Raw genomic sequence first — 27,574 nt, 5'->3', positions numbered from 1 at the left:
CCTCTGGTAACTGTAAAACCAAGAGAAAACCAGGAGCGTGCATGCTTGTACTTTCCAGAACACGCTGATCCAACACGCAGAGCCAAAGCTGGGTGCACACATCCCCTCCCCAGTTGGTGTCTGCCACCAAAGTTTTCAGTAAAAGTCTTTTTTTGGGGACACCGATGGCTTGGAGCGCTGTGAGATTGTCCAGCCCTGGCCTCGCCACCCCAGCCAAGCACCGCTCCTTTAACTCCTCTCCACCCAGCTCTCTGGTTCGGGTTGTTATCTCAGGGTGAGTAATTAATTCTCCTGAACATCAGCAGCTGGTCCTGGGTGGGAGCCGTGCTGGGGAGAGCTGCGGCAGAGCAGAGGGCTGGGTTATAAGATGCGAGAACACCTGTCCTTGCCTCTCCTTTTCTCCCTAAAATCTATAAAGTGGGAGAGGGGAGGGCAGTGCCTGGGGTCCCTGCCCAGGGAAGGTGCTGTGGGTGAGACTGCTTCTCCCCTTTTATAAGGTAAAGGGACACATTGAGCAGTAATTGTTGCTGAAATGTCCGTTTTCCTGTTCTGCATTCCTTGCTGTGTTAGGAGAGGATGGCACAGAGCTGCTGGGGGCTTGCAGGATTGTGGGGGCTGGCAGGCAGCCCTGCAGCAGGTGCTCTCTGCCGTGTTCTGGGGTTTGGTGGAGGAGCAGTGGCAGCGTGCTGGTGACATGGGTGCTCCTTGCTGGAGATGGGCTCTGGTCCCGGGCTGCTGGGGGCAATGGGTCCCAGTGCAGAGCCCTGGGGAGGCAGTGGGGGGGTTGGGGCTCTCCCCTTCCCAGAAGTTTCCTGGTGCTTTGCTGTGCCCATGGGAATGGAGCTGCTGGTGCAGTCTGCTGTGGTGGGGCTGCTTCCCTGCTGAAGGGCACTGCAGGGTGAGAGTCAATATACTAGAGTCCTCCAAATGATCCCAAAGCAGAAATGAACAGGAATTAGGACCAGGAATGGGGCAGAATGCTGCCTGGACTACGCCTGGTGTATCACCGGAGCTTTGCAGACAGCGACTGTGGATGTTGTGATTGGAATTGTGGAAAACAAGTGAGTTGTATTGCTCACCTGCAAGTTTTGAGTGCCCATAGGGGAGAAAAAACAAGTCAGGAAAGCAGAGAAGGGAGTGGCAGCATCCTCACTTGGGCTGCAGGGGTGGCAGGCTGCACAGGGCAGGTGCTGCTGCTGTTAACTTGTGCCGCTGCTCTGCTGCTGCGCTGTGGCTGACCTTGGCAGGGTGTGCGCACCCAAACCTAACCCTGAGCATCCTCAGCCTGAGAGGGGACAGACAGCTGGGGCTGCACCCAGTTTGCTGCTTGCAGCATCGCTGCTGCTGCTCCTGATTCCTTTGCTGGAGAGCTGGAAGGGGAGCTGGGAAGCTTTGTGCCTGCAGCTCATCTCCAGGACAGGAGGAGCCGGGATTTTGTGTGTTACTAAGTCATGCAGCAAAACCTGACGTCGAGCCCTTCTGGGTCAGGTATACCAAGGGGTGGCATCGCTCAAAATGAGCCTGGGACAAGCTGCCTGCAAGCAATTGTGGCTTGCAAATGTCCTCATATAAACCCAGCTTGTTCCCCTGATAGTGGCAGTCTGCGTGGATTTGGGGTGACTCTTCCCCTGCTGGCTCAGGTGTGAGATGCAGAGGGGCCCTGCTTCAGGCAGCCTGCAAAATGCTCTCTGTGGATGAGAAAAGCTTGCTGGGCTGGTGTACCCCAGAAAATCATGCTGGGGGGAGCCACTCATCCTTTCCCACCCCTGTCAGTGCTCTGGTGCTGGGATGTGGGGTCCTTTGGGGTTCTGGAGCCCGGCAGGGCTCAGTCCTCAGCATCGCAGAGGCTGGAAATGATTCCCTCCTCTTCCCTGCCATAAAAAGAGGGGCAGAGGTGCTCCAAAAACTGGCAGGCACCTCTGCCCACTGATCCCTCCGTGGAGCTTGCCTTGCACAGCAGGGGACGTGTCCCCTGGTGGGTGACAGAGCTGTCTGAAATGGATGGGGCTGTAGCAGAGGTACCTGCCGGCAGGGCTACCTGGGAGATGCTCTTATCTGTCATCTGATTTATCCAGGTTAAAAGGCTGCAATCAGTCACCAAGGTAGATTCATTCCCCAGTAAATAGTGCCCGAGGGCTTCCAGGACCTATTTTACTGCTAAGCACTCTCTTTCCAATGCTTGAATACCTTTGTTCCCAGTGGAGCCGTTGCTGGCTGATATATATATGATATGGGGAGTCCCTGTGACTTTTTTATTTTTGCTCTGCACAGCTCCTGGCCTCGTCTCAGCTGCATTGGACTGCACGATGAATGATCTGTCCAAGGCTTCCTGGCGGCTGGGGGCAAATCCAGGCGAGATGACTCTGGGCTCCAGGAGGGCTGCCTTGGTGAAGCAGGCTCTGCCCGGCGCAGCGAGCGAGGAGAGGTTTGGAGGGGAGATGTGGTGGGGGTGGGCTGGGGGCTGGCTCTGACCCAGCTCTCCTGCCCCTATTGCTGCTGCTGGGGTGCTTTGGGATGGCTCCCAAAAGTAGGGAAGGCAGTGACAATGCCCTGGGGGTGATGCCTGGGTGCCAGTGGTCCCCTGGCTCCCCAGGTGATGCCCACCCAGCTCCCGGAGCTGCCTGCCTCCCACCCCAAAGGCTGGGGGAATGGCTGCATCCTGCCCCCTTCTCCTTCAGGGAGAGCTCAGGAGCCCTTTTCTCCTGCACCTTGTTCCCAGACCCCTTTCAGACCCTCATCCTGCAAACATCTGAAATTTGACTGCTTTTACTCTTTTTCCTGTTGATACACCTCATGTAGTTCATCATCCCAAATCAGTTTAACTTCCTCCCCCTCTTCCCCATCCCTTCCCGTTCCTTCTCCTCCCCCTAACTGGATTTAGAGCGAAGGGCTAATGCAGTATTGCTGCAAAGGGCTAGGCAAGCTTCCCAAAGTGCTTACCTAAGGGGAGAGCACTCCGACTAATAGATGTGCATTAAGGCTCCGCATCCTCGTGGTCCTGAGAGCTGGAGGAGAGGGCCAGGAGCCCGGAGCAGAGCTCCAGATCTCGGTATTATTGGCTCTCTGGGTTTTCTGCTGGCATGTCCAGACCAAATGTTTTATGGTTGGACCCTCACTGCTCTCAGATGCACATTTAGGGATGGGTTTCAAATTTAACTTGCCCGTTGGTAACACCTCAGCCTGCTGGATATTATTCCTGGTAAAATAAAGAGATAAAATGGAGAGAAAACTGGGGCTGTCCTGGCCACAGCACACAGCCCGGGGAAGGAAATCTTTCCAGAAGCTGGGTTTGGAGAAGCCATGCCATGGTGCCCCTGAAACACGGTGTGGCCAGGCTCAGGGGACCCCTGATGGCTGGGTCTGGAGGTGACATCAGGGGACAATTTGTGTTTCTGAGACTCCTGGTTTTGCCAGGGGCGCAGACCCAGCATGTGCACGCATCCAGCCCCACATGTGTTTGGCTCGAGCTCTCCAGGTGTTCTCAGACTTCTCTGCCACATGTTTTTTGGAGCCTCCCTTCTGGTACCCGTGGCCTCCTGGCAATCTCACAGGAGGTAAGTGCTGGCTGCCGGGGGGCTGTGGGGGGGGGTGTGTGCCCCTGGTGTGGCTCCCTGCTTAGTAGCAGCTCTATAACAGGAGAGATAGGACACTGGAGGGTGGGTTCAGCTCATCCAGCTTCACTTGTTCTGATGTCAAAGCCTTGTCCGAGTCACCTGAGCTCCTGGTGTCCTCCATGAGCATGCCCCCAAAGAAGCAGTTTGGCCAAATGGAGCCTGAGCATCGGTGCATGAGGAGCCTGCAGGTAGTGGTGGAAGCACAGCTCTGGGTGTCTCCTTCTCCTATACTGGCCAAGGGAAAAGAAAAACAACTCCAATATATATATATAAATAAATAAAAAGTGCAGATATGATGACTGAATTTGGCCTGGCTGCAGGGTGGATTGAAGCCCTCAGAACCACATCCCTATCTCTCCAGCTCTGAGCTTCAAGTTTTTGAGTACTGGTACCTGGCATGATGTATGGAGAAAGTAGAAATCCAATGTATCAAGAAGAGCATCCCCAGGATAGCCACCTCTGTGTGTGTGGGGGCAAGATGGGGGACACAACACCCATTTTTTTATAGGGAAGGGGGTCGCTGCCATCCTGGCTACCCACCATGAAGGGTCTCCTTCCACCGAGCTCATCATGGTGCTGGGGAGGAGGAACATGGGAGCGCGCTGAGCCGGACACTGCTCCCTCCCTGCCTGGCGGAGGCGCGGGGTCACTCCGTGGTGCTCCCATCAGGGAGGAAGCCTTCCCGCGCCCCGGCAAACCCCTAGTGAAAGACAATCAGGCTCGCTGTCACCGAGCTAATTCCGACGGCATAAAAGCAGTAATGAAATTCACGGCAGGATTAGCCTCTCCATCCAATGGGCCGGCGCCACGGTGACATATCGTGCTTCTTGCCCGAATGTAACACACCATCTAATTTACGTCGTGTAGCGAGCGGGAATGAAATGTTCATAAAGAATTGCTGACTCTTGTCACCTTAACTGCGGCCCCGGGCTCTGAGGCATCTGTCAGGGAGAGGAGAGCGGAGAAGGAGGCTCCTGCCTCGCAAAGCTGCGGCCGGGGCTTTGGGAAAGGGGCGATGGCTGCATCAATCTTCTGGGTCTGCGCGGCGGAGACGCAGCGCGTGGGGACGAGGGATTCGGGATGGAGGCAGCCAGGCTGCAGGATGGGGCTGTGCACATGTACGTGTGGTGCTGGGTCGGGGCTGTCGGACTGTCTCCCCCACAACCATGTGCCTGGGATGCAGGAGAAGGGACCTGTGGGGTGGGAGTCAGCATTCCTGGAGAGCCCAGTGCTGGCAGCAAGGTGCACGTTCCCTATTTCCATGCTGCACCCTACGCAGGCGCACCCTGGTCACAACCCCGTGTATTCACCCGTCTCAGGAGGTGTGAGTGTCTGTGAGCATCCCTTCTGCTGTGGCTCGGCAGCCAGCCCTGTTCCCCCCCCCGCTCCCCTCCCCAAATGTTTATTTGCAGTTAATTTTCATGGATCCTAATGGCTCGGATCCTGCTAGGGGGGAATCACGCTTGCCTCTTCAGTCAGAAAGTTTGCAGAAAAAATAGCCCTTTCCTGTTGTGTTTGGAGTAATAGCGTCTTGGTGTCCGGAGGGGAGTTGGCAAGGAAACAGGGAAGTTTATTAAGAGTAAGAGATTAAATTCCACCAGGTTTAATTGGAAGTGCTTGAGCAAGCAGGGGAGGGAGCCGGCCGGTCCAGGCACCCAAAAGCAGCGTTCTCCCGGGGGGGCTGGCTGCTCCCGGGGCTTTGCCAGCCCCTTCTCTGCTGGGGATGCTGCGAGCTCTGGCTGGTTTGCTTCTTTGGGGTGCCCTGGCACCCCAGCCTCATCTTCCTCCTCCATCTTCAGGTAGGCTCCCACGAGGGCTCTGGAAATGCTGGATCAGGGGGGACATGGGTGTGAAGCAGCTGGGATAAGGTAGGATTTGGGGCTGTGTGTTGTTTTGGAAGCTGGTTCGGTGCATGGTGCGTGCAAGTGGGACTCGGGTCCTGTCCCTCCCGTGCTGACCCATGTCATGAAAATGTGGGTTGTGCCCTTGGGCAAGGACAGCACAGCCCTGGATGGGGTATGGGTAGGTAACGTGCAGCTGGGGTACATTTTGGGAGAATAACCTAAATCTAAGAGGCCTGTTCCCATCTCCTGTTTCGAAGGGAATGGGAAGCGAATCCGCTTCTGGATGCCAATCCCCACATTGTCCTCCAGGTCACAGACAAGTCTCCAAGGCAGATTCCCATGGATGAAACCATCCCTCCACCACAGGATGGTCCAGGTGCTGCCCATGGGATGAGCTGCAGCACTTTTGTGCCTTCCCAGCACTGATACGGGTGTGCAGGGCGATATGGAAACGTGCCTTTGTGGCTGCAAAATGAGCACAGTGCCAAAACACCGCTGCCCTCCCTGCACGTCCTTCTCCTGTCCGACGTGGAGCTGAGAGGTGTCAAACACTTTGCTCGTGAAGGTGGACGGGGGCTCACGGAGATGTTTGGTTCACCTTCCATTCAGCTGAAAACAAAAGTTCCAAATTAAAGAGCAATACATAATTTATTACTTTATTTACTTTAATTCAAAAAATTGCTTCCCCCCCAAATCAAGATATATTGCTTCAAATTAAATGTTTCATTAAATCTGAAATTAAACTTTTGGGGGCTGGGGAAAGGAAGACTTTAATTTGGCCGAAACCCTGAAAACTGTCTTTTCCCATTGCTTTAATTACAAACTCTGGAACAAAAGTGACAAACTTTACAAAGTGCAGTTGTGCTGGTTTGGTCTCTGCTCCCACTGCTTGGAGACCAGTGGGTTTTTTCTCTTTTTGGGCTCCGCAAGGCAAGGGTGGCACAGAGGTGTAGACTTGGAGCTGCAGTTCCAGAGGGAGCACGTCTCTAACCCAACCCAAACCTCACAGGACTGTGCTTTAATCGAAGCACTGTGTGGCTCTTGGCCTCTGCATAGTTGTGTTTCTTCACAAATTCATGGGCAAAATTGCCAGAGCAGCTGGCTGTGCTCCAGCTTTCACCTCTGAGATGAAAAGTGGGAGTTTCCAAGGCATGAGTCTTCCCAGCTTTGTCCCACTTTGTGTAACACACTGCTCTTTTGTTTTACATACTTTTTTTTTAACTTGCTTTCTCTTGGCTGATGCCCTATGGTGGGATTTCATCTGTATGCTCTATCCTGGTCTACTGGTGTAACTTCATCTCTGTCATCTTGTGGTCTTCTCCATGTGGAGGTTTTCTGCAGGTTCTCCCTGGTACGATGGTCAGTGGGACCTGCCTTGGGCAGGTGGAAGTCCATGCAGACAAACCAATGGGTTTGCTAGCTTTCTGGGCAGAATGATCTGCGTTGTTCTTATTGCAGCTGTCCGGGCTGAATCTACGACAAGGTGGGATCTCTTTTCCCTCCAGCTGTCCAAGAAAACCCAATCTCTGGGCTGAGGACAAGCCGAAGAGCTGCAGGTCCTCTGAGGTGATGCGGGAGAAATGTTCTCCCTCATCAGAAGCATCCCCGGGCAGCTTTGAATGGCAAAGCAGAAGAGCCAGCTGGGCATGGGTGCGTCCTTGCCTGGTGCCCTCTATTCCCATGGGTGCGGTGTTCCTGCTGTCAGCACGTCCTTCACTTCTGATGCTACCTGCCACAGGTTTGCAAAGCCGGGGCTGTGGTCATCTTTCAGAGGTGTGTTAGCACAATGCAAGAGTGTTTGGGATATCTGGTGGTGCCCAAAGGAGGGAGATCATCTTCTGGTGTCCATCCTGGGCTGCTCTGAGCAGGGCTGGTGGGAGCCAGGGAAGATGCAAGGCTGAGTTCTGCACTTTTTATTGGCTTTAGAAGGATCCCACGAGGAAAACCTCTCCTGTGAGGGTGCTCTTGCCTTCAAGAATTTCCTAGCAAGTTTATTTTTGCAGATTGTCCTTCAGGTGCTGAATGGCTGGGATATGCCCCCTGGGGAAGACCGCACATGAGGTGTGGGAGCTGGCTCCGTGGTCCGGATCCCAACCTGAATGATGCTGGAGAAGAGACCTCAGAACCACTGTCAGCACCTGCACCACAGGTCATATGGGACTTGTCGGGTCCCTGTCAGGTCCCTTTTGGACCCGTGAATTGTGACACCTCTCCTGAGCCCTCTGAGGCACGGGGAAAGCAATAATCACCACAGCAAGTGGGCATTCACCAGGAAAACTCTTACGTACTTAGTATGTAAGTCAAGAGTATTTACAGGAGATCTTTCTGCCTGTAACTTAAAGCTTTAGCGAAACAAATTGGAATTGCCTTCTGGAGGCCATTGTTATAAATTACAGCCCCAACATCTGTCCACATCTGCAACGTCTAGACAGCCCGTCGCGGGGAGGGGAGCGGGTGGGGGGCTGCGAGCGCAGCGGGGAGGGGGGCACAGGGTGGTGCTGGGGCTGTGCTGGGCACCCACCCTGTGCTGTCCCCTCGCCTTAAAGCACAGCCAGGTCTGCCCCAGCCACGAGGGACATCCAGAGCATCTGTGCTCGGGGCGGGAGCCATGCCTGCCTTCCCCCCACCGCAGCCTGCGGCTTGACACCAGCAACAAATTTGGCCTTTGGAAGCCTCGACCGCCGTGGCCTTATTTATTGCACGTTGGAGGATGCGAGGGGAGGCAGCGCCTCCAGGCAGCCTTCTTCCGTCTTCCCTGGGCCCCTGTGCAGTGCTTGCGATAAAGAGGCCGGGCCCGTCAGCTGAACGATTGTATTTTTTTTACAGTTCCTAGCGCAAACCTTCTCATTTATATGTAAAGTAGCCATTAGTCATAGCTCTGTTCCCTCACACTGCCTGATGTACAATCACATTTTGCAGTGGATGAATCTTTCCACACAGCTGCTCTGCTATGAATAATCCGTTGCCGGGCCCATAAATCAGAAAAAAATCATGCACCTCCTTTGCCTGATCCTTACACAAAGTCATATATTTTACATGAGGACAAGCTAAATATTCATGAGGCTTTCAAAAGCTTTTCTGACTGCGAGGTACTTGCTGGGGTGGGTTTTGTTCGGTTGGGTCAGGTTTGGTGGTTTGGGTTTGTTTTTCAACCTCGTAAAAAGAAATCTTCCTTCCCCCCCTCTTCCCCATTAGCTGGGCAGTGGTGCTGAGCCCCCAGCGCTGCTCCTCCTGTGTTCTCGCCTTTGCCAAGGACCTGATGACTTCGTCGTTGCTGCCATCCCAAGGACAGGCTGCCAGAAGATGCTGCAGGCACCGGAGGATGCATCCCAGAAGCGTGGGGGTGGCCTGTTGCTGAGGTCCTGTTCGAGAACACACTGTTGCACTGATTTCTTTCCATCTGTATTTTAAAACCAAGCACCCACAGAGTCTAGGGAGAGGGCTGGGACTGGGGTTTCTGCATCTCCTGCTTCTCGGTGGCAAAGCAGATCCAGGGGGAGAACCAGTGACGTGCAGCCCAAGTGGTAAGATGGGAAATCCCTGCTCAGCATCCCGAAATCCCAGGTTTGGCTTTCCTGAGACATCCCACCGCTCTGCCGCAGCTATCCAGAGTCCCCAGTGGTAGCAGCGGTGCTCTGTGAGCAGGGAAGGTTCAACCCTGGGGGAGGGTGTGGGCCAAGAGACCCTGGCAGTGTGAAGACGTGAGGTTTTTCACCTGGTATCTGTGAAATCAGCACTGAGAAGGACCAGGCTCATCCTGTCCTCCTGTGCCCTGTGGAGCAGTTCCCACCCGCCCTCACAGCAGCTCTGCGATTTTTCTGATCACAAGGAAAGCCAGTTTGGCTTGCCAACAAAGAAATGCTTAGTTTGTACGTCCTGATTATCATTCTTCTGTCACTGTAGTGAATTAAAACAGTTCACTGTGCTAGCAAATGAGCATCGGAGCTGGCAGAGGATGAAAGGTGGAAGCATGTGGCTGGGCAGGGGGAGGAGAGGGGATGCAGCCCCCTTCCAGCAGTGTGAGGTGTAAATTCAGCTGAACCTGTACTGTCAATCCACGGCCTGGCTGCTCTGAGGACAAGACTCCCTCTCCAGCCAGCGCAGAGCAACCACGCTGTGTGCGTGGCCATCTACTATCTCCTCTACACATCTCCTTAGTACTAGCTAATGGGTATTGCCCTATTTTAGCTGTATAGGGACTATAATTCATTTTGCAAGGTCTCGGGCTCTCTTCTTTTCCTCTTGCACAAACAACTGGCTGTGCCCCTTAGCCCTAAAAAAGCTCCTTTGCTCACAGGCTGCAGCAAAGCTTCCTGACCCCTGATTTCCCCAGGCCACTGCCAACAGAGGGATCTCAGTGAGAAGCACAGGTGAGCGTGGGATGGAGAGGCTGAGCTGGACCACAGGGACTCTTGACCACCCTGCTGTCCGGGTGGGGGTATCCTGCCTCCTCTCATGAGCTCTTATGCCACTGAGCGCTGTCTGCATGCTCAGCGCTGTGCAGCACACCGCAGTGACGGCTGCCGCCGCTGCAAAGATCCTGCAGGACAAAGGGAACAACAAAAGGTTCCTGCACCAGCGCTTTCCCCTCTTTTCTCTTTCCTTCCCTTTTGCCGCAACTTGGAAAGAGCGAAGTCGAGGGACTGCCAAAGCAGAGGAAAACAAGGCCAAGCGCACACAGATGGTGAGCCCACAAATTTAATTTAAAATCATCCTTTATTATTCAAAATATTAAAATTCAGGCAATAATGCCCAAAGGAACTGCACTGATTAAAGTTCCCTAATGTTTCATGGCCAAATCTTGCTGCTTCTTCCAAGGGTCACTGGGACAAGAAGTGAAACCCCTCTGGAGTGCAGAGAGAGGCAGGGCTGTACCTGCTGTAGATCGTTTACCCAAACAGTTACTTACTGACCCAATCAGCTTCACTTAAAGCAAAGCACCAGCTGTTCCTTACCCAATTAATGATTGCCACAGCAAATTAACATGGCGTTACACCAGGCGTGGATGTGGTCCGCAGAGTCCGGAATGCACAGAGCAATATGCTATTGCAAAAATAATCACAGTAATATCTTTACTGTTAGGTAGCATCCTTCATCTGGAAGGATCGCAAGCTCCCTGTGCGCTATATGGCTCACTTCGTGCAACGTGCTCTGCAGTGAGGGTGCGGACAGCAGGAAGGAGGGTAGGTGGGGTACGTGGTTGCTGTTTCAAGGCAGAATAAGAGGAACAGCCAGGGCAGCACTACTGTGTTAGAGGCAGCATTGACCACACACGTCCAGGTCTTGGTTCCTGCAATCCAAACAAATTGTTATTTCATTGGTTGTAAATCTGCTGGACTCAAAATGTACCTTGATCATGCACCACGGACCTCTTTGATGCCTCTCCCCTGTTGTGTGATGTGACAGTTTGATAGCACAGGGCTGTTGCAGGGATTTTTGGGCCCTGGTCAGGGTCACAGTTCAGTGTCAGAGCCGTTCTGCTCTGGGACGTGGCAGATGTGGCAAGCACAGAGCCAGATGGCCAGCTGCAGTGAGCACCCCTGGGTGGGAAGAGGCCACAATGCTGGGCTGCAGATGTGGGAAAGCCAAGCATTGCCTCCCTGCTGAGCATCCCCAGGTCAAGTGCTGCCTCTACAATTCCTTCCTTGGTCCCTCTGTGCTGTGGGGCGCACACACAGGCTGCCCCTCGCCCTGTCCCTCTGTGGTGGTTCTGCATCATGGGAGCCCAACAGCAGCAGAGCAGAATAACTGAGCCAGTCTCTTCTTCCATCAAAGTCCAGTTTACACAAAGGTTAAGTCTACTTCCTAAATACTCATCACAGTTTTGGCTCTGCTATGAGCCTGTGCCTTTTATGACCCAGACACATTAACCCCCTTTAAGTTACAGTCCAGATAGATCAATCAGCCTAGAGGGCTTTGGGACAAAGGTATCTGGTGTTGAAGCATTAAACTTTCCAATTTTCCCACAATTAAGCCACCATCAAATATTATTGACAAATAAAGCATGCCATCAAAGCCCCGAGCTGCCGCCTTGCTGCAGAGGGGATCTGCTCGCATCCCAGCCCACTGCAGGGTGCCCACAGAGAGGAGGCAGGAGAATTGTGCCCTCAGCACCGGCGGCCCCCGGTTGCCTGCGATTCTGTTACAGGAGCCGTCCCTTTGTAATTATAAGACTCCCTCATTATAATTACTGTTATTTATATAATTGTGGCAAGTGTTTTCAGCTCTGTCAGCAGTCTGGAAGATGCCCAGGCCTATTACAGCCAAGCATTTCAGGCGTTTCACTGCTGAGAGTCTGGGCTCAAAGTATGATGACCAACAGCGTGGCTGGGACAGGCCAAGAATAGCTGCCCATGTCCTGGTGACCTGAAAGCTTTCTCTGGAAGATTTCTATGCCTTGGGACTTCAGAGGGAGGACATAAGGTTACCCTGCCTCTGTCTCTCAAGCCACTCTTCTGGGAACACAGCTCATCCGGCAGCGCGGCCCAGCCCCGGGTGAGCTCATGTTCCCTTGTCACCTCTGAGGGGGAATTTGCTGGAGGACACGCTCCTGGCAGTGGGTCACAAGGCACCACCCAGGTCAGGCGTCCCTGCAAGGAATGCAGTAATGGGCATATTCTCTGCATCGTGCTCTCTCTGATTATCTTGCTTTAAAATCTGGAGGAGATGGGGGGTGTTTAGAGAAAATGAGGGGCAGGGCTGGCGCAGAGGAGACGCTGGCACCATACCTGCAGCTTGAAGCTTCACTTTATCGGTTAAACACAGGGACAGAGAGAATGGGCTTAAGTTGCATGTTGGCAAGTAAGGGCTGGTGTTTGTTCCTGGCTCCTTTGCATCTAAATTGGAAGAAATTCAGGATAACCCACTTAATGTACAAAGTTGTATATATAAATGCAGCAAGGAAAAGTGTCTGAGTGTTCCCCTGGATCACAATCTGCGTAGGAATCAGTGTTATGCTTGCCATAGAGAAAGGCAAATTTTATCAGGTTCTTACAAATAGTGCTGAAGGTAGAGGAGGTAGTTCCTCTCTGCTCCTCCATGTGAAGTGGCTTCAGCTTTTGGGCAGACTGTAAGAAATGTAGGCAAATTGGAAAGAGATTAGACAAAATTAACAAAACTGAGAGGATTAGAAGCAGTGGCTGCCGAAGAGCGAGCTGCTCTTGTTTGGTGTGCTCCAGAGGAGATTAAAGAGGGCCGGGGGGGTCTGACAAACACCCTCCCGCCTACGTGCAGCTGTTCCCAAAGGGCTGCCGGTCGATTCCTTTTTGTTTGTTTGTTTACTGCTTGACACAGCAAGGGGAATTTGATGGGGATGTAAGTCTCCCCAGGTCACGCTGCACTGCCGAGGAGCAACGATGGCGTCCTTGGCCCAACGTTCTACCCGTGTTCAAGTCACCGAGTGTTTTTGGTGTTGGTTTGACGCGTGCACAGGACTAATTGCAGGTGGTGTGTGGGGCTGCGTTAATAGGATTTGACTCCCCCAGGCGTGGGGAACCTGTGTGTGGGCACCCATCATTATCCACACGTAGGGCACTAATTGGAAACAGGGCATGGCCATGACATGGGGGGCCGTGGGGCGATTTGGGGCTGGAAACGGTCCAAATGTCCCCAAAGAAGGGCCCCCTCTGGGGGCCTCCTCTCAGCCCTTGCCCTCAAGTTACACCGTCACCCCCTCCCCGCACTACAACTCCCATCATCCCTGCCTTCCACCGGCAGCGCACGCTCCAGCCGGCTCCCGGCGTGCCCCCCTCCGAAATGCCCTCTGGGCTTTGTAGTTCCCACCCCGTCTCAACCCCTTGCCGGCAGCGCGGCCGGGGACTCCATTTCCCGTGGGCCCACGGGAGGCGCATGAGCCGTGAGGGCGGACGGGGAGGGGGGGGGAGGCCGAGGCGGAGGGGCGGGGGGGCAGCGCAGGTTCCTGTGTGCGCTGGCTGCGGCCTGGCACCGGGAGGAGGAGGGGGCGGCGGCGGCGGGGCCGGGCCTGGCGGAGGACTATGGACCCGGCCGAGGCCGTGCTGCAGGAGAAGGCCCTCAAGTTCATGGTGAGGGGCTGGGGGGCGCGGGGGGGCACCTGGGTGCGTGTGTGGGGGGCTGGGGGTGAGGGGAAGGGGGGAGAGGGGCAGGGGGTGAGGGGGGTGCTGGGCCGGGGGGCGGCCAGCGGGGCCCTGAGGGATCTGGGGGGGGGTGTCCCCGTGTGGTGCCTTGTTGGGGTTGGGGGGGGTTGGGGGGCTGTAGGGGGAGGGGGTGTGGGGCTATGGGGGGGGGGGTTGTGGGGCTATGGGGGGGGGTGTGGGGCTGGGGGGGATTGTGGGGCTGGGGGGGGGGTTGTGGGGTTTTTCCTCTTGGTGTGGGTGCTCCAGGCTGCGCTTCTGTGCCGCACGCCGTCCCCCCGCAGTTTTACTTTGCGTTTCCCTGCTCTGAGAGCCCTGAGCACCGAGCCGCAAATTTATCTTCCGCCTGCTGCCTGTCGTTGGTAGCCACCGTGAGCGGCCGAGGTCTGTGGGCTGGCCTTTGGCCTTGGGGGTGCCAGCATCCACGCTGCTCCTCAGACGTGCCTACTTAACTTAGATTTGAGGCCTGATACGCTTAAAGTCTACTTTAATTCATTTTTTCTTTATTGTTGATATTCCTAAACCATTTGGCTAGGAACACGAGATTTAGAAATGAAATCAAACTGGTGCCAACTGAACTGCATGTAAATTTCGGGTGCCCCACACTGTTCTTTCCCTAAGGATATCATTGGAGTGGCTGGCAATGCTTGCTAGAAGTTTGTTTCGGATTAGTGCTTCCAGTTGTACAGAATTAAATCCAAGCTCATCAAGAAGAAGCGATTCTGTTAAACCTCCAGCACGTATGCCCAGAATGAAACTGAGGAAACGCTCGCTGCAAATTTTGGTTTTTAGTTGTGCTTCGCAATGCTTGTTTGGCTTCTGCTTTTTTAATCCTGTAGAACTTGTTTCTCCTGAGACTTCTTGACCCTTTTGCTAATAGTCTTGAAGTCTGTCAGATTTATAGAGCCTCAGCTCAGTGAAGTGAGAAAATGCTATGGATACCTAAATGGGCAGGGTAGCAATTAGTAATAATAACCCACCCTTGTTGGTGTGCGATTGGCCAAAGGAGTGTCCCGGATCCTGTTGCGCTTGTGTTTGGCCAAGCTTGGTAATTACAACCTGCAGCGAGATAGCAAGTTTCATATCCTGAAAAGTTTCTGCAGAAGTTTCTGCCTTCTGCCAACAACATTGCGAGCATGTTGCCCTGATGTCTCTTGGGCTACTTTTTTCACCCTCTGAGCTACGATTCCCAGCCTAAGGCCTTAGTCCAGGCATTTGAGATCTTCAGCAGGTACCAGGCCCTATCTCATGGGATTCCCTGTCTGTCTTGCAGCTGGCTGCGCTCCGCCTGCACAATAGAGCTCCCTGACACTAGGGAGAGACCTGAGCGTGAGAGAGAGCTGCTCTTACAGAAGCTGCATCTGTTAAGAGCTCCAGATAAAGGGAAGAATTAGCAAGGATCAGGCTGCACTGGGAACTAAAAGCTAAAACAAGTTCCTTAATGTTTTATTAAAATACGCCTCGAATGCAAAATGCATGTAAAAAGTGCAATGGAAGATGGAGCTTCCTTCTATCCCCACTGAACTTTTAAGGTATTTTTTTTACCGGCGAGGGAAGAGTGAGAAAGGCTTTTGTTAACACCTCTCAGGCTTTTGCTTTAGTAAATATCCATCTAGTACACGTCTCATTTTAATTACATTGATGAAGAAGTGTTTGTCAGACTCGGTGAGGCCTTTCAGTGTTCTCCTTGCCGTACGTGGGGGTGTGGCGCAGGCAGGTTGCTCTGATAAGTGAGATCCTATCAGCGGTAAATACCAGCTCGGCTCTGCGAGAAAGCCTCTTGTTGTGTCTGCCTCGCAGCGGTAATGGCAGGGGCACAATTAGCTGCGTGGAGGTAGCAGGTCTTCGCAGCTAATGCTGAATCATTCGCAGAGAATTATCCGACTGCGTGATGCGCTTCATGCTCTGCTTCCTCACCAGGTGGTTGCAGCTCGGGTTGAGGTGGGTTTTGCTGTTAATTACCGAGTTTTCCCTGAGAGTTTCCTAACCGCTAAGGTGCTACCCGTGTCATCCTGGGGAAATATTCAAATCTCTTTTGTAGGCGTGAGGCCTATTGTCTTTCAGTTTCTCGCTTTGTTTTTTGGTCTGGATTTCTGCTAGGTTTCATTTCATGTTGAAAACCAGCCCTGTAGGTGGTGTTATTTTTGGGCTCCTCTAGCAAATATTACTTTTTCTACTTAAAAATGTCAGTACCTAATTTTTGGCAGTGCCTTTGAGCATTTCTCCTGAGTCACAAGGTATCAGGCAAGACAGACCTGGTGATTCAATTTTTCTTTTAATGTCCAACGCTAATGGAAAAATGCCACGTGGAAACTTCATCCAAGTATCTATATTTGATGCCTTGAAAGACAAACTTGACTGTGTCTTTCCTGTGTGCTTGTGTGTGTAACCTTTTTGACGAGACTAAAAGAAGGCCTTGTTCTTCCTGGCTGGTATTGGCTTGCTTACTGGCCAGTGAAGTAATAATATTGCAGTTAGCTAATAGCTGCTACCGGCTCTCCAGTTGTGTGTTCAGCTATAATATATATAACCTCATGCTTTCAGCTTTAGGTTATTCATTTAACTTCATCTGCCTGCTCTGTTTGCCTCTGTGTTTCAAGGAGGCCTAACTTATTTCTGATACTAAGCTGCTGTGTGTTAGCATTATGCAATGCTATGCTGCTGCTCACCAGGGATGACTGTAGCTGCTGGTGAATGAGTGTTTTCTGTCACGCAGTCCGCATGCCATCTTTCAGAGCTTCTTTTGAGTGAAAGCCAGCTTATAGATTTAAAATACGATATTATGAATTACATAGTCCACTGTTCTGCAACTGCACCAAGGATTTTACTGGAGTGGGATCTGTCTCACTTCATCTCGGTGCCTTTTCACGTTCCTAAAACATTATAGAGAAAAAACTACACTGTTCGTAAAGTGCAGCGTTTAAGAGAGCGATACACAAGATAAAAGGAGAGACAGATATGCCCATTACTTTAAAAACAAAAAAAAAGCCCTACAACATCAACAAAAACATGCCTTACAGAGCTCTTTTTTTATTCTTTCAAGAATATGGGATTTCTGTTCTCATAACCATTTACAGAAGTGCTAGGAATGAGGTGCTCAATAAGTAACTTCCATATTTGAATGAAGCGCTTAAAACTGTAGATACAGTATTTAAAGCCTGAGTGCAATAGGCTCAACTGAGACTTTGATTAAATGTCATATAAAGTAAACTACATATGCCTGCATAGAATAGTAGATATTTTTTCAAAGTAGCTTCAAATGGTTCTGTTAAGTGTACGAATGTTCTGATGATTATCTTTTTAATTAAAATGAGAAATCTTTGTTTAAAGTGGCATTCTTTTTTACGGCCTGTTACAGTCTCTGTAACAATCATTTCTTAAGTCTGAACGTTTTTAATTCCAGGAATCCATTTATATAAAACTATGTTTAGACTTAATTAAGGAACGATTCTTACAAAGCTTGTAAATAGCCAGGAAAAAAGGGACAGAAAATAAAACTGACATTCACACTTAACGGAATGATTGTTATAAGGTATGTAATATGCTATAAAAATACAATAAAGCCCTTTTTATAAGAGTTCATATTTTTTGTTCCTCATTTTGAAAGGTATTTAAGAAAAATATCAAGGCTCTATGAAGCAACATCTGTTTTCTTGAATGGACTAGTGACAACTTCAGCTGTGTTTAATTAGCAGTGCTTGGAGCTGTACCTGACCAGTGTGGGATCCTAGCTAGGATGGTTTGTCAAGCAATAACCTGCTATTTAATGCAGTTTCACTTTCTCAGTTTTTCTGAATGAACCAATTTCCAATACTTCATTTAATATCTTGCCTTGTAAATAGGAAGATGTTGATAATAGTGTTCTTCGTGAGGCTGTTTTCCCACTTCACCCCTGTTAGTGTTTTCCTTTTATTTCTGGGCAATGTGACTCTAGGAGGTCCTGATATTGCCTTCCAGTGTCACAGTAGAAGCAAAATCAGTTTGTTTTTTTTTTAAGATGCATCTGTTCGTTTTTTTTTCTCCGTGAGAAAGCCCTTAAGTTCCTTAATTTTGGTATTACAATGCTTGCAGGAGCTTCTGCCTAACTGGAGGACAACACAGTAAGGAATAGTCAGTGTAGTTGGAGGCTGAAAGGTAACAGACTTGGAATCCCTGGTTTATTTTTTTCCTTCTCTTTTTATTCATATATATATATATATTTATATACATACACACAAAACAGATAGACAAAAGCTTATACTTTCAAGAGGTTCCATTTGCACTGAACTCTGTTGATTTATGGCATCGGTAGGACTCAGATTTTAAAGACCTAGGACTTGTTAGCTATTGTTTTAAAACCGCTTTAAGAGTCTTACCATCTTCCTAGTAGCATATTTGCATTGTGGTAACTTTGGCAGAGAATCCTGAGCACCCAAAGCAAGGGTGGCATGAAGGCAATGAGAGTAATTTGGTAAAATAGCTGGGATAGCAGAGAGTTACTTCCTAAATATGGGATTTTAAATCCTGCTTGAGTATTGAATATACACTTAGTCCTTTTCTCCAATAGACCTGAAATAACATTTGCTTAGTTTGAGGATTTGTTGGAACTAGTGTGTTGTAAGGAAGATGTTGATTTCTTTTCTTCTGCCCCAAACTCTTTGTGCTGTAGGTTTTTCTGCACTCGGGGTAGGCCTTTGGTACTTGGCTAACTTTACCCTTGCTTCTCTGGTAATGTTTCAGTTCAGCCACTTTGCTCCATTAAATGTGTGCAATTAGAAAAGCAAATGGCAAATTTGCTATCGCATCACTGAAGTATTTAGTTTCATAGACTTAAAAAGCAGAATTTGTTGCACCGTGCTCTTTGCACTATTATATATACTATAAACATCAGAGAGAATAGGCTGACCTTAATATTTGCTTCTCAGACTAAATCGCCGCCTTGCAGCAGTTATTTCCCACTGAATAAAAAGTTTAATTTCACGCCCTGATTAGTACTAGTATGTGCAGGTGGATATTTATTTTATGCAGCTAAACTAATCTGCCTTGGCAAATTATTTGCCAGTCAGCAGAGCTATAATTCCTCATGAGTATTTGGTACTAAATTATCATTCTCATTAGTGAGATAAAGCAGCCTGTTCTAGCCACAGAGTTTGGTTAGGCAAAGGTTTTCCCAAATAATCTTTAGAAGGTACAAAATATGTGCAGTGGCCTCAACATTTTTGATAGTCTGTAGTGGTTTGGGAGATGGCAAGATGTAATGAGGATTTCCAAAGAAGAAAATAAAATTATTCTGTAGTCTCCAGAGGTAAGGTAGGGAATATGCCGTGTTTGGAGATTGCCTCTTCAAGAGGTGATCTTTAATGAGAGAGGAGGGGAGGAAACAAACCCAACCCAACAGAACCTGATCAGAGCATTTCCAGTGGCCAAACAAGTTCTGATCTCTGGGCAGTAAGTGAGATGAAAAGGTAAAGTTACCCAGTGTTTTCCCTTTGTTTGTTTTCAGTGTGAGCACTCACTGAGCTAGGGGAAAGTGATTTGAGACTAGAAATTAAATGGCAGGAGAAGCTTCATGTTCTAATCTGATTTAAAATTCACTTCAAGCTATAAAAACATTTAAAGTGGAGAGGAGAAAGTGTTTGCTGTGGTACAAATGCTGACTGGGTATCTTGTTGAGTGGATGTGCTCATCCACTTTTTTTTTCATTTTACTCTGCTGGTAGTTGTTTGTACCATAAAGCTTGTTAATGAAAAGGCCTTTTATTACAGGGAAAATCAGTTACACCTAAAAATTATGAAATTTCACTGAATTGAGTGATGGGATTCCACTGACTTTTGTCATCTGAATAGAGGGATGCGTTTTGTGGCATATTCATTTTCTGAGTGATCATTACAACAGCATTTAAGGTATGAATGACCACGTGTACAACCAGCAAGCTGAGCCACTTGATTTTATTTTATAAAAGTTGTCATACTAAATTCAGCAATGCAAGTGGAATAAGCTATCCCTGTTTCCTTGCTTCATTGTCTGTTTACATTGTGTCACCTCAAAGCTCCCTGTGTGCTGCTGAGACCTGTGTAGTATTTAAGCATGCTCAGTGGCCAACTAGTGTTTCTAATGCTCTGTCTTCTCTCCAGTCTTCCTCATTTCCTCCTCCCTACAACTCAGGAGATGCTCAACAAGGCATATTATTTATATATTTCAAGTGCTTTGCACAGAAGGGCTGAATGCAGCATTTGTTTAGCTGTGGAAACAGCAAATGAGTTGCAGCATAGCAGAGTCCAGTGGCTGCAGCTAAATGGTAGGTGCTCAAAATATAATTAATAGGCGATCGAACATGAAGCTGTTCACTTGATGGAGAAGCTGATTAGCGCTGAGAAAAACCTGGTTCCACAGTAACTGCTGGGAAATAAACATCTTGAGATTTACATTGAATGTGTCCTGCTTATTAAACAACTCTACTTTCTAATTATTTTTTATTTTTTTTTGTCTGAGTTCTTGAGGAAGTCTGGTGTTGGCCACGTACTACCCCCGCTTTGCAGAAGAGGAAACTGAAACTCAGAAATTTGCCTGAGGTCATGACCGGGAGGAATTTGTGTAGGGTCATATGGTACCCTGATAAGAGTAGGAAGAAAAAAAAGAAACCAGTTGTTCTAATAGCTACCCCTGTGCTTCTAACCATGTTTTGGTTAATTTTACAATTGGCTAACCACCTGTTAAGATAACACATTTTATCATTAAACAAAATTAATTTTTAAAATGGCTTGAAACTGTCTGTTTTTAATGGGATCTGAATATTCTTTGTTTTAATCTGCCTCATGAGGCTTGTCTTTCTTCTGGGAAGTGCACTGTTACATCATTAAAATACCATCCCCTACTGAGAGAGAAATCGGTCCCATTCACTAAATGGCGGTGCTGAAACAATGACAAGTATTTCTAAAAACTGCATTAAAATTCATTTTTTCTCCTTCATTTGCAAGTTCCGTGGTTCCATTTGCCAATGGGTGCCCAGCCTGCTTGCAGCTCTATGTGCACAGCCCGGTTTGGTAGCTGTGATGGCAGAAGCTGCAGTGGAGGCTTCTTGTTTTAAATTCCTTCACTTTTTCACAATGATGTTGTTCAGAAACAAAAGATCGTAAATTTGCTGATTTTAGTCTTCTGTGCTAACAATTGAAAAGATCTGATTTAATTTGCCTTCTCCCCACTGCAGAAACAGGGTCTTTGCATCGTCTTGATGAGAGCAGCAGGAAAGAGAGGACGAGGAAGAACAGGGAAGCATGGCGAGGGGTCCTTCCAGCCTTCCTGAGGGAAGGACAGGAGCGTTTACCCTATGCGAGCTGGAGCCATGCAACCTCTTGGCAGAATCTGCTGGAGTAACCAGTTCAGACTGGCAGAAGCAAAGAGCCTTAGTGGTAAGAAAGGAAACGTTGCAGGGACGTCCTTTGAAGGAATGAATTTCTGAAGTCCAGATGTACGTTAGCAGGACAGCATGAAGCGTGCTTCTAACTGTAGTCTGGCTGTCTGCACCATCCTCTTTGGAAGCATCTGTAGCAAAATAGATCTGAAGAAGATTGTAGAAAGGGAATTTGGGAGATAGCAGCGAGTGCTGAATTCTGGTGTGGCTTTTTCCATCACCTGGCTTTATGCCCACGTGGATTCTTGCAGTTTGTAGGAGTGCTCGTTTGATTATTGCATCTAAGGACATAGTTATTCTTACAGTTTATGAGGTTTTTTCAAATGGAGGAGGATGGACTCAATACTCAGGGAAAAGGTGATGGTGGTCTTTGTGTGGGTACAAAGCAGGGCTTGACTGCGTTCTGACAGGAAAAGGAAATCTTGAAGTTTCCAGGCTTGCCCCATTTGGCTGCCAAAGCAGTCTCTGGTTGCTTCAGGGAAAAATGGTCTAGTGTGGAAGTCTGTCATACAGTACAATCGCTCCCTCTCCACGCACATCATTTGTAATTTATTGTGAGAGCATTGCAGAACAGAGCTGTGGTTATGTGGGAGTTGCTTTTAGTTTATGGATAGCTGGCCTTCAAATTCCTGTCTGATAGGAAGATGCTGTGATTCTCCAGAGGGGTGGTTCGTTGGATCTGCTGAATGCTCTTCCTTCTGGTATGCCAAAGCTCTCAACAGAACTGAGGAATGCAGCCAGCCATCATTCATCTCCTAAAAATTAGAACAATGAGAATTGGGTGTAGTCTCGAGAACCAGGGATCGGTCTCATTTTAGAAGATGCTTCTTGGAAGCATCTCAGCAGTTTTCTGAAGAAACCTAGATGATGTTAACACCCTTTTCAAGTATGACAGAAGGTGTTTTCTGTTGCTAATAGGTTTAAAAGAAAAATCTACATTCCCTCTGCATTTTTGTAACTTTTTTCCCTTTTTTCCTTTTTTTGACTTGGATGACTCCAGTATAGTGCATTGTTTTTGTACTTTGTTACAGCTGTTTTTTATAAACAAGCAGAAATGTCTTGAGACTTTTCCACTTACAAGAGGATAATCATATATATCCGTATCTCACTGACCTTAAAAATAAGACTTTATGCAGAGGCAAAACAGTACAGAGCCCTTTAGTGACAGGAAAGATCTCCATGTGGCATCGGAGCAGGTTTTGTGGACCATGGGTTTGAATCCCCTGTATTGGCTGTACTCTGTAGTCTCTTTTGCAACCTACTCAAAGGAGTTTCTTAGATGAGTAGAATTTTCTTTGATATGGTATTGTATGGCTATTCCAAACTGTAGTACTTGATACCTAGAATCCTCATTCTTATTTTCCAGCTCAACTTCATTCATGGCAAATTCATTCTCATTTGTTCTTGTGTCAGTGTTCTTGAGCTTAAACAGCTCTTCTTGGTCCTCTGTGCTCATCTGGATATATTTGTGGGGAGCAGTTGTATCCTCCTATTCTCTGAGATGGATTTTTTCTTCCATTTGCTTTTCCTCATGGGATGTTTTGTATAACATTTTATCATCTTAGCAGATCTTTTTTAAACAGCTGCAGAATTTGATTAATCTACCTGGAACAAGAGTGGTCAGAGCTATACACAGTATTCTACAGAGAGGTTTTATGGGTTCCTTGTACTAAAGCATTCATACTAATGTATTTCTGCAGAGAACTTTTCATATTACACATCCTGTAGTAGCATTTTCTGTTTTTGTGGCTTCATCTTACTGGTGAACCATCACTGTCTAATGAATCTGAACACACCTCTAGGCCTATTCCCGTCTTCTCAGTTGCTGGGTGCCGAGGGAATAATGGGAATAATGTTACTTTTTGATTTATACACATCTTGTGTTAGTTGTATTACTCAAATCTTCAGGATGCTGTGCCCTATGTGTTATGATGTCTCTTAACTTTTTCAGCAAATTTCATCAGTGCATTGGTAATTCTCTTTTAGTGATTAATGAGAATATTTGAACATTAATTCTAAGATTAATAATTGATTTCAACAAGGATCAAATTGTACAGCTCGGTCAGTGGTTCTCCTTTTTCAAAATAACCTGTGATCCTCGACCCTCTTTGGTTTTTTAACCTCCTTACCACTCCGGTATTAATCCTAATCCTCTCCATTTTAACTAGTAACTTCCTACGTGTCATCTATCAAATGCTTAACTACTTCTAATTTGTCTGGACTTCAGTGATCTTCTTAAAGAAGAAGATTGGGTTAGTCTAGCACTAATTCGAATTTGTTCTAAATTGGGAGTAGATTTACTTTGGCCTCCCATGGTGAGTTCTTCATTTTGGCAATAGTTATCAGAACTTGGTCTTAGATTTCCTTTCTTGGGAGATGGTATGTACTGTTTTTTGTGTGTGTGTATTTTTTACTATTATTTTTTTCTGAAGGTTGGTCAGCCAATCGTGCAATGTTTCAGACTCGTTCTCGTTAGTCTTGTTACATGTACTCGTTCTGCATGAGGATGCTGCCAGAGACCTCTGATGAGGTATCTTCAGCTACTTCTGCTTTGTTCTTGCACCATAATCCTTCCTCCAAGACAATATATTTCCTAGGTACTCCTTGTTTTAAGGAAGCTTTTTCTCTAGTTGAGCCAGGCAAAGGATCATTTGCATCTTGTGCCAGTCTTGAGGAGCTGAGAACTGTCGTGGAGCTGACCTTAGTACAGGGCGTTTAGGAAAGGAGACTAAATACATCCTGGTAAATACCCCCGAGCAGTTATTTATGGGTTCCAAGTTACTTAGGAGTGAATAGGTTCCATGTTGTAATTGTAGCACAGTGCTTTGTGGGGGGAATTAATTGGGACAGAATGGCTGTTTTTGCAAAATGGAAGTTTTTTTGATTATTTTATTGAACAGGAAAGCGTTTGGCTGGAGTGTTGTGTATTCAGAAGACTGACTAGCTAACCAGAATGTTGTGGTTGAATGCTGGATTCTGTTCTCGAAAGTGTTTCAATTTCTTTAGAAAAAAATAATTGTATTCCTCTTTAAAAATTTGTCTGCTTAATGTGAAATGCACATTTCCTTGCAGGATAGTTGGCACAGATCTCTAACCCATCTCTTCTGTATTGTTTTTTTGGTCTGCTACCTGGAATTGAGTAGGAAATTGGGAAGGTAAAAGTGCTAGAGGTTCTTTTACTGATTATGGAAATCATAGTTTTCCAGACTTCTTAATTTTGTTCACCTTGGCTCTATTTTTTTTTCTGAAACACAATTTTTTTTTTTATTCCTGATGCTCTTGAGTCATAATGAGAAATTAGTATCGAGGATGAGCTTTCCAGCTTTTATATGGGTTTAGGAAAAAGAGACAAGATACAGACTTAGAAAGCACTGTCTTAATTTTCTTGAGATTTGGACAAGCTTCTACCTTCTGTTTTGTACGTAATGCATGCCACTATTCTTGTTGGATACTCTGCACAAGTCGAGACAGTAACATGAGACGTGGTTTCTCTTCGCCATTAGATTTTGTAGTCTTGAAGGGATTGAACTTGAATTTCAGATGTGAAATGTCCAGTGGATGTGAAATCAGGGATGCTTTTATGCATGGGCATGAGGAGGATGTCTTTATGCTGTGATAGCAAGCATGTTCATAGAGCTTGCTGTTACTTTGTCTTAAGATTAATGGAGTGTCATCACGGATCTCCATCTGGTTTTGAATGCTGTAGCTTAGTATTCCTGTGAGCCCTTAAGAAGGTATCCTGATGTTTCACCTTACTGAAGTAGCTTTCCTTGTAGCTGCAGCCCTTGCAGGCTATAAAAGCTTGTCTTTTTATCTGTCAAGGAATATAAATACGTGCTTGCCAATAAGTTGGTTTTGAACATATCCTGGTCAATACACTCCAGACAAATTCACTGAAGAACTAGAGTAGCCGTGTTCACTGTGTGCAGTGAATTCATTAAGCTTCCAGGCAGAGGCAGAGCCTACTGCTTGGGAGTGCTGTGTCCCTGAGAAGGAGTTCATGCATTGAACTGTGAGATCTGCCAACCAGCTCGATGTCCTTCATCCCTTCTCCAAAATCCCAGGAATGCTTACATGTTAGCAGCCTGTGGTTTTAGTATCAGAGAGTTGGTGGATTTCTCTCCTAATAATAATGAAAGAAATTGAAATCCTATCTGTTATTGTTGAATTAGAGTCCACAGATTTAACGGCCCCTTATTTTGAGCAGTGCTTTGGGCAGTGGAATAAGGTATCTGTTTGGGCCATGAGACAGTATGTTGTGTAGTAGGAATCCAATTTATTGCTGTAATGCATACAACCTCATTAACAAGTTCTAGGCCACGGGGGATATTTTCCTTTACTGTGAAAGTCATCTCAACTGGACGATCTTCAGTGCAACTGGCCATGCCCTCTCATGTCAGTGAGTGACAGATCTAATTCTGCCGTTGTAGCCACAAGCCTCTTAGTTAATGGAGTCGTGAATATTGTTACTCAGAGGCAACCTTCAGAGTATTAAAATGCATTATTCCTCTTCTTCACTTGGTATTTGTCAAAACAAGGTGTTACATCTAATGAATGCAATGTTATCTTCAAATAAATACTTGGCTGTAGATCATAACTTAGAAGGAAGGAAAATAGAAGTAGCTTTACAGTTGCTCTGCGGTGACAGAGAGCGATGGGTTTAGCTTGCCTGCTTGAACGGTACGTGATGGAAACCCCGAGTCGGTGTCCTCTTTGAGGGGGAAGGAAGCATTATGGGTTCTATGATCAGATTCATAAAATCCTTAGTACGTACATATATTTCATATGAGTCTCATTTCCCCCCCTATTTCTTCTTACGTGGGAGCAGATAAAACGGAGAGGCAGCAGTACTGCTCTGCACGTACCATAGTAGGTTTCACTTTATAATTATCGCTCTGACATATTTATCTTTTCTTATGGAAGTGAAGATGCAGATATTTAAGAACCCTTCTTGCACAAAAAAGCCCAATTTCCGCTCAGTACTTAATTAGCACTTGTTTATGACACGGCATCTGATTTGATTTTCAAAACAAATTGCACAGTAAAGAGGCTGATATTTAAACTGTATAGTAACCACAGCTCCAGCTGTGACTCAAATATTGTAAGCCTTCAGGGGTTGTGTTTAGGCTTAGAAAATAGGAACTCAGGCCTGTAATTAAATGTCCTCTAAAAATCAGCCCTTTTAGGGAAGGGAAGAAGGTACCACTGAATATTAAATTACTGACTTGTTCTCAGAAATCATTCTGTTGTTCTAGGCCTTGCTGGGGACAGCAGAAATCAAATGGATTGAAAAAGGAAGAGTGGATTGCTAAAGGAAAGAAGCCAGTTAAGGGTTGGAAAAAACAAGATAGAAGTTAGCGGTTAGAGTGCTTGCCAAGTTACTTCTGAGGAAGGTGAGCACAGGGGTGGGCATTGAAAAAGAGAGAAAAAAATGTAGCAGCCTAACCTCTAGTCATGGAAAATGCTGGAGCAGGCACTAAGAAAATAATATTGCACTTCTGAATGACACTGCAATCATGATCATAAACAGTGTGTGCTCATGAAAATCCAAAAATGAGTAGATCTTGCTGGGCAATTAATTGTGTCGCTGATAGAATTGCCCTGAATGGGTTGTAACTCTGGAGGATTTTAGTGTTGATTGATAAAATACTACAACTTTCAAACAAGATATTTGTCAGTGTTCCAGAGCTTTTAAAGGCTGGCAGGGGAAGAAGGATGATTTTATTTATTTATTTTAATTTAAAGGTTTAAAAAATTAATTTTTTTTTTAAATAAAGGTACATGTGAGTTCCTCTTCTGTCACTTGCAGTTGCATGTCTGCTGTCATTTGGGCACAGAAATTCAGAAAGGTTTAACCAGACGTACTTACTTGTTTGTGCTGAAGAAGGCATTCCTGGGGTCATTCAAAGTGTGGCTATGAGAACCAAAGGCAACATTTAGGAGACTGGTTGTAAAATAAAGTTGAGCCAATGGTGAGTGTATATAAGTTAAATGCTGATGAGTTAGAGCTCCAGAGATTTTATTTAAGTTATGCTTTTCCATCAGTGCTTGCATTTGATGTGAATGGGGGCTCACCTGTGCACATATCCCACTTCAACAGAATAAGCAGCACGTGTGGGTAGTGACATGCCTTGTACTGGTAAGATTTGCTTCTCTTCTGCATAGATTATTTTTAATTAATGGGGATAACTTATCAAATGTAGAGGAGCCGTGCCTCACTGAGGTGCTTTTGCAAGTGTGGTGATGGGTCTTGGTTTCTCCTGTTTGTGTATTTAACTCATCAGTATTGAAAAATAAATCAAGTTTACAGTAGCTGCTAATCTGCTGAAAGTCCTAATTACTTTTACTGCTAGTGCTCAAGCAATGAAGTCACAAAGAATTAGTGTTGCTAAGAGTTGTATAAATAAAAATACGGTGTTATCTTTGTTGGAGACACTTCTGCATGGGAGTAATCCTGGTGGTTGCAAAAGATCTGTTAATATACTTACATGTTTGCAGCACCAGGATCTTCAAATTAAATGGTTTAAATCATTCTTAAATCAGTTACTCAGACTACTCGAGGCTGCTGGTCTTTACAAACATTAAGCAGCCTGCCAGTCCTAAGAGAAAGCTTTA

At 47.2% G+C, this 27,574-nt stretch overlaps 1 protein-coding gene and 1 long non-coding RNA gene across 15 annotated transcripts in view; both read left to right on the top strand.

Annotated features, from left to right (window-relative positions):
- Positions 1 to 357: 357 nt before the first annotated feature.
- Positions 358 to 8,584, top strand: LOC308197063. The gene is made up of 7 exons (XR_013952545.1): positions 358 to 497; positions 2,272 to 2,425; positions 3,415 to 3,554; positions 3,699 to 4,732; positions 6,964 to 7,108; positions 7,462 to 7,607; positions 8,005 to 8,584. It is a non-coding gene; the product is annotated as an uncharacterized lncRNA (long non-coding RNA).
- Positions 8,585 to 13,330: 4,746 nt separating this feature from the next.
- BTRC (beta-transducin repeat containing E3 ubiquitin protein ligase) overlaps positions 13,331 to 27,574 on the top strand; it is a 119,051-nt gene continuing 104,807 nt past the window's right edge. For 2 of the 14 annotated variants that reach the window (XM_080596883.1, XM_080596886.1), the window contains exons 1-2: positions 13,395 to 13,500; positions 20,756 to 20,957. In XM_080596883.1, coding sequence (XP_080453009.1) covers positions 20,823 to 20,957 — 135 coding nt within the window. In that variant the 5' untranslated portion in view covers positions 13,395 to 13,500; positions 20,756 to 20,822. Of the gene's footprint in view, positions 13,501 to 20,755; positions 20,958 to 26,214; positions 26,353 to 26,768; positions 26,932 to 27,574 lie in introns of all 14 variants that reach the window. The other 12 variants (XM_080596887.1, XM_080596879.1, XM_080596884.1 and 9 more) reach the window with 12 other exon arrangements.

The sequence above is a fragment of the Anser brachyrhynchus genome (assembly GCF_964034855.1).
Source record: "Anser brachyrhynchus genome assembly, chromosome: 6".
NCBI classification, from domain to species: Eukaryota; Metazoa; Chordata; class Aves; order Anseriformes; family Anatidae; genus Anser; species Anser brachyrhynchus.
This window is presented reverse-complemented; position numbering and strand designations above follow the sequence as displayed.